The 12,555-nt window shown below is 39.6% G+C and overlaps 1 protein-coding gene across 2 annotated transcripts in view; it reads left to right on the top strand.

The window, feature by feature from the left end:
- Positions 1-12,555, top strand: part of hmcn1 (hemicentin 1) — a 135,862-nt gene that overhangs the window by 68,302 nt on the left and 55,005 nt on the right. For both annotated transcript variants that reach the window (XM_079887365.1, XM_079887364.1), the window contains exons 25-44: positions 1,833-1,928; positions 2,861-3,055; positions 3,154-3,284; positions 4,147-4,294; positions 4,404-4,530; positions 5,032-5,186; positions 5,290-5,568; positions 6,013-6,294; positions 6,830-6,938; positions 7,029-7,198; positions 7,417-7,571; positions 7,684-7,807; positions 8,076-8,177; positions 8,303-8,479; positions 8,575-8,726; positions 8,845-8,968; positions 9,152-9,327; positions 9,586-9,682; positions 9,775-9,897; positions 10,063-10,218. In XM_079887365.1, the coding sequence (XP_079743491.1) occupies positions 1,833-1,928; positions 2,861-3,055; positions 3,154-3,284; positions 4,147-4,294; positions 4,404-4,530; positions 5,032-5,186; positions 5,290-5,568; positions 6,013-6,294; positions 6,830-6,938; positions 7,029-7,198; positions 7,417-7,571; positions 7,684-7,807; positions 8,076-8,177; positions 8,303-8,479; positions 8,575-8,726; positions 8,845-8,968; positions 9,152-9,327; positions 9,586-9,682; positions 9,775-9,897; positions 10,063-10,218 (3,078 nt within the window). The remainder of the gene's footprint in view (positions 1-1,832; positions 1,929-2,860; positions 3,056-3,153; positions 3,285-4,146; positions 4,295-4,403; positions 4,531-5,031; positions 5,187-5,289; positions 5,569-6,012; positions 6,295-6,829; positions 6,939-7,028; positions 7,199-7,416; positions 7,572-7,683; positions 7,808-8,075; positions 8,178-8,302; positions 8,480-8,574; positions 8,727-8,844; positions 8,969-9,151; positions 9,328-9,585; positions 9,683-9,774; positions 9,898-10,062; positions 10,219-12,555) is intronic.

Raw genomic sequence — 12,555 nt, 5'->3', positions numbered from 1 at the left:
TTGGCTAGGCCACTCCGGGACCTTGAGATGCTTCTTACGGAGCCACTCCTTAGTTGCCCTGGCTGTGTGTTTCAGGTCATTGTCATGCTGGAAAACCCAGCCACGTCCCATCTTCAATGCTCTTACGGAGGGAAGGAGGTTGTTGGCCAAGATCTCGCGATACATGGCCCCATCCATCCTCCCCTCAATACGGTGCAGTCGTCCTGTCCCCTTTGCAGAAAAGCATCCCCAAAGAATGATGTTTCCACCTCCATGCTTCACGGTTGGGATGGTTTTCTTCCTCCAAACATGGCGAGTGGAGTTTAGACCAAAAAGCTCTATTTTTGTCTCATCAGACCACATGACCTTCTCCCATTCCTCCTCTGGATTATCCAGATGGTCATTGGCAAACTTCAGACGGGCCTGGACATGCGCTGGCTTGAGCAGGGGGACCTTACGTGCGCTGCAGGATTTTAATCCATGATGGCGTAGTGTGTTACTAATTGAGACTGTGGTCCCAGCTCTCTTCAGGTCATTGACTAGGTCCTGCCGTGTAGTTCTGGGCTGATCCCTCACCTTCCTCATGATCATTGATGCCCCATGAGGTGAGATCTTTGATGGTGCCCCAGACCGAGGGAGATTGACCGTCATCTTGAACTTCTTCCATTTTCTAATAATTGCGCCAACAGTTGTTGCCTTCACACCAAGCTGCTTGCCTATTGTCCTGTAGCCCATCCCAGCCTTGTGCAGGTCTACAATTTTATCCCTGATGTCCTTACACAGCTCTCTGGTCTTGGCCATTGTGGAGAGGTTGGAGTCTGTTTGATTGAGTGTGTGGACAGGTGTCTTTTATACAGGTAAAGAGTTCAAACAGGTGCAGTTAATACAGGTAATGAGTGGAGAACAGGAGGGCTTCTTAAAGAAAAACTAACAGGTCTGTGAGAGCCGGAATTCTTACTGGTTGGTAGGTGATCAAATACTTATGTCATGCAATAAAATGCAAATTAATTATTTAAAAATCATACAATGTGATTTTCTGGATTTTTGTTTTAGATTCCGTCTCTCACAGTTGAAGTGTACCTATGATAAAAATTACAGACCTCTACATGCTTTGTAAGTAGGAAAACCTGCAATATTGGCAGTGTATCATATACTTGTTCTCCCCACTGTATATAGAAAGCTTGAAATGTGTACTTTTAAACTGAACAATTCAAAACGAAAGAAAACAGAATTTTCTCTGCTTATGTAATCCGTTTGAAATGCGCATTTCTCTCTGATGCGTTCACTACTGCGAAGATCGCGAGTTAGTATCGTCAACTTCATCTTTGCAGCTGACACTGACACAGAAAACACTTGTTTATTAGTTAACAATTAAAATGTCTCCTTGCTATATTTGACATATTCATAATCACTACTTTTGCCGTTTCTTTGTGACAGCTTTTAGGTGCTTTACTGGCAGCGCCACCCTTACATGTTACATGAATATGTCACCACCGCATCAGCACCTAAAACATGGAGATTTTTTTTCTTTTTGGGGGTATTTTGTTTGTGTTCACGCTTTCTCAGTTGTCTTTAGGTTAATGTTTCAGTTAACAGTTTTTCAGTTGTTCATTTTTTCATGGGTAGGCTACAGGAGCAGCATCTGTACTCTCGCGGCTGTAGACGGTAATGTTTTCTCTTGGTTCATGTCAGTCAGTATGAATTAATTTTGATATACAAGTCGCACCTGACTATAAGTCGCAGGACCAGCCAAACTATGAAAAAAAGTGTGACTTATAATCCGGAAAATACGGTACAGCTATTTGGCTTTAAGTGAACTATAAATCTCATGTATTGCCTCCTTCCCTCCACAGTCCCTCCTGTGGTGGAGGTTTCTGAGCCCCCTTTCAACAGCCCTTTACAGGAGAGAGTCGCTAACCAGCAGATTGCCTTCCCCTGTCCTGCCAAAGGTGAACATGCACCTGAATCATCAGAAATCACCATTCATACACTAAGATCACTAGATGCTGATATGTCACTAGAACTGGGCGATGTAACTAAAATTACAATATTTAATATACTGATATGTGTATATCTGGTCTGAAATGGCATGATTTTGATATAAAAATGTTTAATACAAAACTAAAACACTAGTTAAAAATAATCTAGATATTTTTAAAAAATCAGTGCATGTTTTTCACTAAATCAAGAATCCTATTTAATAATTTTCATTTATTGGCCAATGCAGTATAAGGTAATAAATGGGTGTATTTACCTATGTACAATACTGTTCAAAAGTTTGGGGTCAGTAAGGGTCTGTAAGTACTGTACGTAGGGTCAGTTTTTAAATGATTTTGAAAGAAGTCTCTTATGGTCACCAAGGCTGCATTAATTTGATCAAAAATACAGTAAAAACAGTACTATTGTGAAAATGTTTCTATTTAAATACATTTTAAAATGAGAAAGTTTAATATTGTTTGATGGATAGTTCAAAAAGATAACATTTATGTCATACAGAAATCTTTTTGTAACATTAGAAATGTCTTTTGATCATTGTAATGTGTCCTTACTAAATAAAAATATATACATTTCAGAGACTTCTGTTATTTAGTGATGACACAATTAAATAGTTCAATCAGAGTTTTGAATCAGTTCATTGACAGTTCCTTAACAGCTTGATGTGGTCCATGGAAATGAATCAAAGAAAAATGAAACATTCCAGTCTTAACATGCTCATGAACTGCAGGACAAGGAAGGATTGCAAATCTAGTCTAATGTTGCCTTCTGTAGGAAACATAATGGTAAAAAATGTCATTAAAATCACTGCGATATTCACAATATTGTTTAATTTAATATGTATTTATTAGTTGTTACTCAACTCCCTTTGTTCTGTCTGTTGCAGGCACTCCTGAGCCAGTAATAAAATGGTCTAGGAATGGTCAGGAGTTGACAGGGAATGAGCCAGGTGTATCTATTTTAGAGGATGGCACACTTCTTATCCTGGCCTCAGTGTCCCCTCTGGATAATGGGGAGTACACTTGCATGGCTGTCAATGATGCTGGTACAACAGAGAAAAAATACCAGCTTAAGGTCAATGGTTAGTGTAACAGTTTGAAACATTTCTTAAGCTTGTTTCGCTTTCAGCAAATTTCACAATCTTTCTCTTCTTTTTTCTCCTCTTTCCCCTTAATCCAGTCCCACCTGATATTCGAGACAGTGGCTTGCTGTCCAATGTCTCTGTTGTGATGAATCAACCGACCAACCTAGTGTGTGATGTCACAGGCACACCTGTACCTGTCATCACCTGGTACAAAGATGGAGTCGTGGTTAGTGCTGCTGTTTATTAATTCACACCTTGACACGGGGTCTGACATTAACAATGTAATGAAAACTGACCCCATTTACATTCTTTATAAATGTTTATTGTCTTGTGGTGCATAATCCATGCACTTGATTGTTAAAAAAAATGTAAAGAAAAAAAAACTTTGCTTCTGAGGCAACCTTTTTGCTGACCTAACCAAGAACTGTAGTCCTTATTATAGACCTAACCAAGACTATGATTAAATAATAATAATAATAATGAAAATATATTGTAGCCTAAGACGTTTCAATCCAGTCACTTCCCGGTTAATAAAATCAAGTCCAGCCATATATTATTTCCTGCTGAATGTTTGGAATTACATCACATTTATGCAAGTTAAGCGTATTGCAAATGCCATTTCACATTGTTAAATGTGCATAAAGTTAAACCAGTTAAAAAGAAGTCTAATGAGAAATAAAAGTGGTATTTCCTTCAATGAGGCCAATCACAAATGAGTTCCCTCTGATCACTGGGTTTGCGCTCCAAGAACAGTCATAAAAACCCCAGAGCTTCTCATAAATGTGCTTTTACCAGAATCAATTTTAGAATGAAGTCAACAATTAGGAAATTTCTAATCACACTCCAGGGATAGCCGTCTCAAGGCTGCTGATTCAGATTCATCTTAGAATAGCAGATATTTCTAGGATTTTTTTTTCACAAATGCCTTTTATTAATATTGGATGTTTTTAAGTTATTTATTCGAATCAATATTTTTAAAATAGGTCAATAAGTAGAGTTAAAATTCACTTGCAGTGTTTAAGGAATTCTGTTAAAATTTGTTGATTTTGTTATTTATAATTTCTCAATAGCTTGTATCATTTAACCAGGTGGTTTCTAGCAGTGATGTGCAGATTCTGCAGAAGGGCAAAACTCTTAAGCTTTTGAAAGCGGCTGTTGCAGATGCCGGACGCTACACCTGCAAGGCCATCAACATTGCTGGAAGCACAGAGAGAGACTTTTACTTAGATGTGTTGGGTAAAATATTCTGCTATAACATCCACTTACTATGATGTATGACATTAACAGTGTTGTCTTTTTACAAGCTGGTATTATGTCTTATTAAGCTGGTCTTTTCTCTGTTTAGTTCCTCCTACGATCATTGGGACAGTTGGGTCACGTGACCTCTCTGCCATGCTTAATCAAGAGATCATTCTGGAATGCAGGGTCAAAGGCGATCCCTTTCCCACAATTCAGTGGTACAAAGACAGGAAGTAAGTTACTCCAAAAAGCTTAAAGAAAACTTAATTCTTCTCCTCTAAAAAAAAGAGGGGTGAATTCAGCTTATTCGCTAACCACCCGAAACCCAGTTAAACCAGGTACTAAATGCATGAGTATTTAAATTTGTTGTCAATGTTTCAAGCATAAACATCTTTAGTCTTCAAATTATCCTTATCATAGATTCACAAAACTCCTGCCTGGCACAATTAATGTTGTGCTTTTACCAAATTAATTTGGGCATCCTCCATAACCCAGCACAGACTTTTGGGAATTGTGTCTTGCAAATTGCATTCTCCATAGATGTTAGGAATGTTTGTATCCTTACTTGATTTGCTTAATTCCTTTTGCTAATAAGGCGCTAAATCAACACTGTGCTTGCAAATAAACACTATCGGGTGTGCAATTCATTTTCAGTGAATTCCCCCCTGATTTTTACATTTTGAAACAATACTAGGGGAATTAGCGTTATCTGTCCTTTTCACTCTGTGTTTTAGGCCAGTGTTTTTGGGTGACAACAATATTGAAGTTTCAAACAAAGGACAGCAGTTGAAGATAAAGAGTGCTCGCTTAGGTGACCAGGCACGATACCAGTGTAGCGCCACCAATGCTGCAGGAAAGCAGTCCAAAGATTTTAACCTCAGTATCTTTGGTAATTTGACTCATAATGTCTTGGGTTTCAAATATGGGTTTCACATCGACAGAATGCTAAATTTGCTGCCCTTTCTGTCTGTCCTTCCATTCTACCAACTCAGTGCCACCCAGCATTAAGGGAGGAAACACGTCTTCTGAAGTGACAGTTCTGCTGGGTAATGTGGTGACTCTGGAGTGTGAGGTACGGGGTGTGCCACTCCCTGCCATCACATGGTACAAGAACAGAGAGGTCATTCTGTCCAGCAGACAGACCCAGTATGTGGACCGAGGGCAGTTCCTTAAGATCTCAAGAGCTCAAATGTCAGATGCTGGACAGTACACCTGTAAAGTCACCAGTGTGGCCGGCACCGCTGAGAAAATTTATGAGCTTGATGTCTATGGTGAGGGCTTGCTAAAGAGTTCTTTAGTGTTTTTTTTTTTAATTGTTATTAAGGTATGTTTGTTGGTTGGTTGGTTTTTTAGATTCAAAGTCATTTTACAAGAAAGGAATAAACAGTAAATAAAAACAAAGTAACATAGAAACTTATACCATTCGGGGGAAAAAAAGAAGTAATTCATATTTTTACATTTTAATTGTAGTGTATATTTGTAAAGAAACATGTAAATAGGTAACACATACAGTACAAAGCAATAGAAAAAACGATCTATTTTTAATTGGTCAAAGGTTTTTTTTTTGTGAGTTTTTTTTGCACTTTGTACAGTAGAAAAGTGTGGTATTGGTGCAAAAAATTACATGCAAATACTTTAATAATTTATTGCCGTTTAGTTTTAGCTTTTTGGTAACACTTTTTCATGTGCACTCTTCCTTTTTTGTCATCATTCAGTTCCCCCCTCCATCACTGCCGGTTCTGATGGTCCCACAGACATGAAGGTCGTGCTCAGTAAATCTCTGATTTTGAAATGTGAAGCTGAAGGTCACCCTCCTCCCTCACTGACCTGGCTAAAGGATGGTTCACCGGTGGCTGCTAGAGAGAACCTGCGTGTTCTAGAGCAGGGTCGCAAAATCGAAATCATCAGTGTACTTCCATCTGATGCTGGTCGATATGTTTGTGTAGCTACCAGTGTTGCTGGAGCGAGGGAGATCAAATATGACGTCAGTGTCTTAGGTATAATGACACACATTGACATTTTTTTTGTGATCTGTTAAAATTCAAGAAAAAGTCACCTAAACAGGGAGATAAAAAACACAAAGTACTTCTAAATCTCTTCACTATCCACAGGAATCAGGAACTTAGGTGTCATGTGTTTTTGTGTTCATGAGTGAGACAGATCTGCACATTGATCTTCTAAACATCTGTACACCATTATGGTCCTAATACATGCATCCAACAGACCGCCATAATCAGTCAGTCCGCATTTGTGTTGCATCATTGGAATGAAATTGCAGGAAATCAACAGCATAGTGTTTTATGAGCCAGTAAACTGGTTAACAACAAATGAAGGAAATGTATAAAAGATTCAGCAAGATTAAAGGGCAATGGTAGAGTCAGTATCCATGTGACCCAAGCATGTGGCATTTATTAACTCTCTATGTGTTTTCATCATGTGAGTTTTTTCACGCATTATTTCAAAGACACATTTGGTTTACAATTCCGGAGATGCTGTAGTGTTTGACTATAATTTTTGTGTGTGTGTATTTAGTTCCTCCTGTTGTTGATGGGGCAAGCGACACCACAGATGCCACGGTCATCCTCAACAATATCCTAGAGCTGGACTGCGACGCTACAGGCACACCTACTCCAACTATTACGTGAGGACTTCAGTACATCCACACATGACATAATCGTACTGTATATGCAGAACTGAAATGTGGCTCATTTGCATCTGTCTATCTCTGAAGGTGGCTGAAGAATGGCGTACCGGTGAGGCAGGATGAAGGGGTGCGGATAACATCAAACGGCCGTCGATTGGTCATCTCGCGCGCTCAGGTGTCTGATACAGCACTTTTTCACTGTGTAGCGACCAACGAGGCTGGAGAACAAGAGAGAGAGTTTAAAGTGTCTGTACATGGTAATGATCATTATAGATTTTTATTTAACATCTGTCAATTCTTGCTAATATTTTTATTTGATGTTTACCTTAACTGCTCACAGAGAGGAAGGCCTAAGGTGACTTTTCAGGTTTCTCTAAGTTATAAAGTAAAAGTTATAAAAAAGTTATAATGTATAAGTTTCAGAGACATGTTTGGTAAAATTTCATTGTTTATTTCTTTAATATTTGTCTGTCAGTCTCCCCAGCTATTCGTTCTACTGGTCCAGCTGAGAGGTCAGTGGTCCTCCACACATCAATCAGCCTTCAGTGTGTGGTCAGTGGAATTCCACCTCCCAGCATTACATGGCTCAAAGACGGCCGTCCTGTGGACACGACACAAGAATTTCTGAAGGTCAGACTTTAAAGCATGACAGAAGCCTTTTAAAGTAAATTAAGTGTTTGAGGAGGTTTACATAACCACATGTACTATCTCCTCTCTCATTATTTCTCCATCTGGCATTTAGCTGGAATCCGCAGGTAGGGTATTGCACATAAAGAAGGCCAGACTGGAGGATGCTGGGAAATATACGTGTGTGGCAACTAATGCGGCAGGCGAGGCACAACAGCACATTCGCCTCAGTGTGCATGGTAGGAAAAACAGCCAGTACAGGCATATTAACTGTGATTTTCCGAAACACTGTCAAAATCAAAAGAAAAAATTAAGAAATTATATTTTGCATAATGCCTATTTGTAAAACCATTCAAACCATCTAAACCTCTAAAAACATCTCATTATAATGAATTAAATCAATCAAAAAAAATATTTATACTGTATATTGATTGACTGATTGATTGAAATTCACCTAAATACCCTAACGTGCATCATGGTAAATAAGTTTGTGCATGTGTTTTATAGAACCTCCCAGCATCCAGTATGCTGGAGAGACACTTAATGAAACCATCCTTGCTGGCTTCCAAATTCAGCTAAAGTGTAAGGCAACAGGAAGTCCTTTGCCAGGTGAGTCATTCTTCATTTCCCGTTTTTTTGAGCAATATTACATTTGAACTGGCTAGTAATAGTTTACAAAAGTACAGGTGGTGTAGTTTATACTCATTTTTTCCCTCATGCCTTTTCTGCTGCAGCTGTGACGTGGTATAAAGACAGTCGTCCATTGACAAATGCTGCAGGTGTTAACATTCTAAGTAGAGGTCAGGTGCTGGAAATTGACCGGGCGCAGGTGTCAGATGCTGGACTCTACAAATGTGTGGCCATCAATGTGGCCGGCAGCACTGAGCTCACATACAGTCTGCAGGTGTATGGTGAGTATGAAACAATCTTTCAGTCAAAAGTTTGACTGTTTCCTGACATATTTCTTGGTTTTGATCATCTAATGTTCTCTGTCTCTTTCCATTAGTTCCCCCCTCCATTTCTAGCAAAGGAGGAATGATAACAGTGGTGGTGAATGAGCCAGTCAGGTTAGAGTGTGAAGCCTCAGGAGTTCCCATGCCCAGCCTCACCTGGCTTAAAGAAGGCAGACCTGTCTCCAGCTTCTCAGATGGCATCCAGGTCTGTGCGTGTTGGAGTTTGGATGCTGTCATGCGTACTTGTACATATTGGTTTGCAGTCAACTCTACTTAAAGGTTAAGAATATGTTATATCAGTTTTCAATTTCCTCTTTTACTAGGTATTGTCAAGTGGCAGAGTGTTGTCATTTGTTAGTGCGCAGGTCAGTGACACAGGTCATTACACCTGTGTGGCTGTGAATGCAGGTGGAGAACAGCACAGAGAATATGACCTACGTGTGTACGGTGAGCTCAGTAAATACTCTTACTCTAAACCTGATCATTAGTGTATTTCAGGGTAACTCAGTTATACAAAGTAATTTTCTATGTGTTTACACTACTGTTCAAAAGTTGCGTTTTTTTCTTTTTTTAAAGATAATAACACTTTTATTCACCAAGGATGAATTTATCTGTGTCTCTGTCCTTCAGTGCCACCCAACATCATGGGTGAGGAGGTAAACAAAACTGTTCTGATGGGTCAGCCAGTGCAGCTGCATTGTCAAAGCGATGCCATCCCTCCACCTGCATTGAGCTGGCGGAAAGACGGACGACCGCTATATAGAAAACCAGGATTAAGCCTGTCAGAGGACGGCAGCTTTCTGAAGGTACAGTACATTCATCAGCCTGTAAGCTGTTTTGACTTGGGCCAGAAAGCAACAACCTAGCAATCACCCAGATAACATTAGCGGGTCCCTAGCAACACCCTAGCAACCACCCAGCATACCATAGGAACCATATAACTACACCTTGGAAATTACAACACCCTAGCATCATGAAGCAAGTGAAGTTCATTTTGGATTGCTGTTATTTTAATTTAAAAGGCATTAGATGGTATTAATTTGATAATTATTTTGTATTTGCAGATTACCAGTGCTCAGGTCCAGGACACAGGCAGGTACACATGTGAGGCAATCAATGTGGCAGGAAAAACGGAGAAGCACTATAACCTGAACGTGTGGGGTGAGTGCTTAAAATATAATATAAACTGAACTTGAGTCAAATTATAATGTATAATATAATTGTTTCTCTTTCTATTATTTGTTTTTCCCCAGTTCCTCCCAGTATCCGTGGATCTGATGAGGTGTCTTCTCTGACTGTGATTGAGGGGAGCCTCATGACACTTGTTTGTGAGTCCAGTGGGATCCCTCCTCCCCGTCTAACCTGGAAGAAAAACGGTGAGGCTCATCATGTTTTCATCATCACCATCCTCCTACAGATTATAAAACTCCTCATCACTATCCTCATCACATTTATTGTCATTTTCAACCTCATACTCTCATAATTAGTCACATTTCAACAAATCCTTACTCTAAGTTTGTGTATTATTTTGTGTCTCTTAGGTTCAGAGCTAAAGGGAGATTCACGTGTGCGTGTTCTTTCTGGTGGGCGGCAGCTGCAGATTTCCAGTGCTGAGAAGGCTGACGCTTTCTCTTACACCTGTCTGGCCACCAGTGCAGCTGGCAGTGCGATGAAAGAGTACAATCTGCAAGTCTACGGTACAGCATCTTCTCTCACATTACAGGCACTATCGGTCAATCTTGGACTAGGTGATAAATCAGTATCAATATTTATTGGAAAAATAAATCCACAATATCATATTCAATATCATATTGTGTATATTCTGCATGTTTCTATATGAATGAACGAAACACACACTGAGACTCAGAGGTCATAAAAACAAGATATTTTAAAATGTATACAGTAAACTTATTTTTATAAAAAATGCAATGTTTTGTTCTAAATTGCTATATTTACATTTGATTGCATTTTTTAAAAATGAACTGAAGTTTTTTATACTTCCATTTTTGGGTTAGGGTTAACTACCAATTTTGATAATAAATTAGTATTAAATAATTAATCTAAGAATACAGAAATACGTCTCAGGTTATGAATGTAACCATTGTTCCCTGAGAAGGGAATGAGTCGCTGCGTCGAATGACGATACTATGGGGGAACGTGAAAAGTGAAAACTCTCCACTTCAAGGCATATAGTTTCCCTAATGGAGGGAGCTGTAGAGTTTAAGATGGTCTCTACAACCTTGGTTGAGAGAGCAGCATTTATGAACTGTTCCCCCTCAGGGGCCAGACCCACAGTTTTCATAACTCTGGCAGAGGGTGGAATATTATCCCCCAGCCTGAGATAGAAGGTCCCTCCTGATGGAAATCTCCCATGAGGGCTGTCGAGGAGGACTATAAGGTTCGAGAACCATACTCGGGCCAGCCAAAATGGGGCTATCAAGAGCAAACTGAACCCTTCCCGGCACACTCCCGGGAGCAGAGCGATCAGGGAGATGCATACAGACAGCCTCAGCCACGTCTGCACCATAGCGTCCCACCCCAGCGATTTATGCATGAGACCAACGACATATTGTCTGTTCGAACCAAGGTTATTATAGTTTTGCTTTTTTAAATTAGTTTTTATTTTAATATCGTTTTCAATTTTGCTTTAAATTTAAGTTTAGTTTTAGTTCGTTTCATTAATGGTTTTGTTAGTTTTAGTTTAGTTTTTATTTTGCAAACACATTTCTATTTAGTTTTTATTTTATTTAGTTTCAGTTTTAGTTTTAGTAATTATAGTTTAGCAGAGCAAACAGAACACTTCCAGGGTAGACCAAAGCGAGACGCACAATTTCAGCAAAGTTTAATGTTTGCCGAGATTACAGTTAACTCTTGTGCAGACATCTTAATAATAAAAATAAAAATAATGGTTTGAGATTGAACAAAGCACCAAATAAATGGAACTTAAAAGTATACAAGAAAAAATTATGAAAAATACAGACAAACTAATTCATATTAAAGATGAAATCTTGTTAAACATAGTTTACTTTTTTCAGAGTGACACTGGTACATACAACAAAAAAAACAGCTAAATTAATCTGACAACCTGCTGTGAAGCCAGTGTGATTAAATAATGAAGTATCTATGCAGTGTGTGAGTGTGTGTGAGTGTGTACATGTTTTCCTATCGTGGTGGGGACTTAAACCTGAATGCACACACACTCATGGGGACTTGTCACTGTGGGCCTAAATTAAAACACACAGAATGAGTTTTTTTGAAAATGTGTGTGATGGGTCAGTTTAGGGGTCAGGTTAGTGTCTGTGTGTGTGTGTGTGTGTGTGATGGGTCAGTTTAGGGGTCGGGTTAGTGTCTGTGTGTGTGTGATGGGTCGGTTTAGTGTGTGTGTGTGTGTGTGTGTGTGTGTGTGTGTGTGTGTGATGGGTCGGTTTAGGGGTCGGGTTAGTGTGTGTGTGTGTGTGTGTGTGTGTGTGTGTGATGGATCGGTTTAGGGGTCGGGTTAGTGTGCGTGTGTGTGTGTGTGTGTGTGATGGGTCGGTTTAGGGGTCGGGTTAGTGTGTGTGTGTGTGTGTGTGTGTGTGTGTGTGTGTGTGTGTGTGTGATGGGTCGGTTTAGGGTCGGGTTAGTGTGTGTGTGTGTGTGTGTGTGTGATGGGTCAGTTTAGGGGTCGGGTTAGTGTCTGTGTGTGTGTGTGTGTGTGATGGGTCGGTTTAGGGGTCGGGTTAGTGTGTGTGTGTGTGTGTGTGTGTGAGATGGGTCGGTTTAGGGGTCGGGTTAGTGTCTGTGTGTGTGTGTCAGTCAGTCATATTTATTTATAGAGCACATTTAAAACAACAGCTGTTGGCCAAAGTGCTGTACAAAGTGTACACAAATATCCTAATAAGTAGACATAAAACCACAAATAAACAATGCACAAGACAATACAAAACCACTACGCCCACTTATGACCATAAGCAGCAGTAAATAAGTGGGTTTTGAGCAAAGATTTAAAATCAATATATGTTGGGGCATTCTTTATGTAAAATGGCAGATTGTTC

Source organism: Squalius cephalus, assembly GCF_949319135.1.
Source record: "Squalius cephalus genome assembly, chromosome: 12".
NCBI lineage: Eukaryota > Metazoa > Chordata > Actinopteri > Cypriniformes > Leuciscidae > Squalius > Squalius cephalus.
The sequence above is the reverse complement of the archived record's forward strand: the minus strand, read 5'-3'. Positions and strand labels throughout refer to the sequence as shown.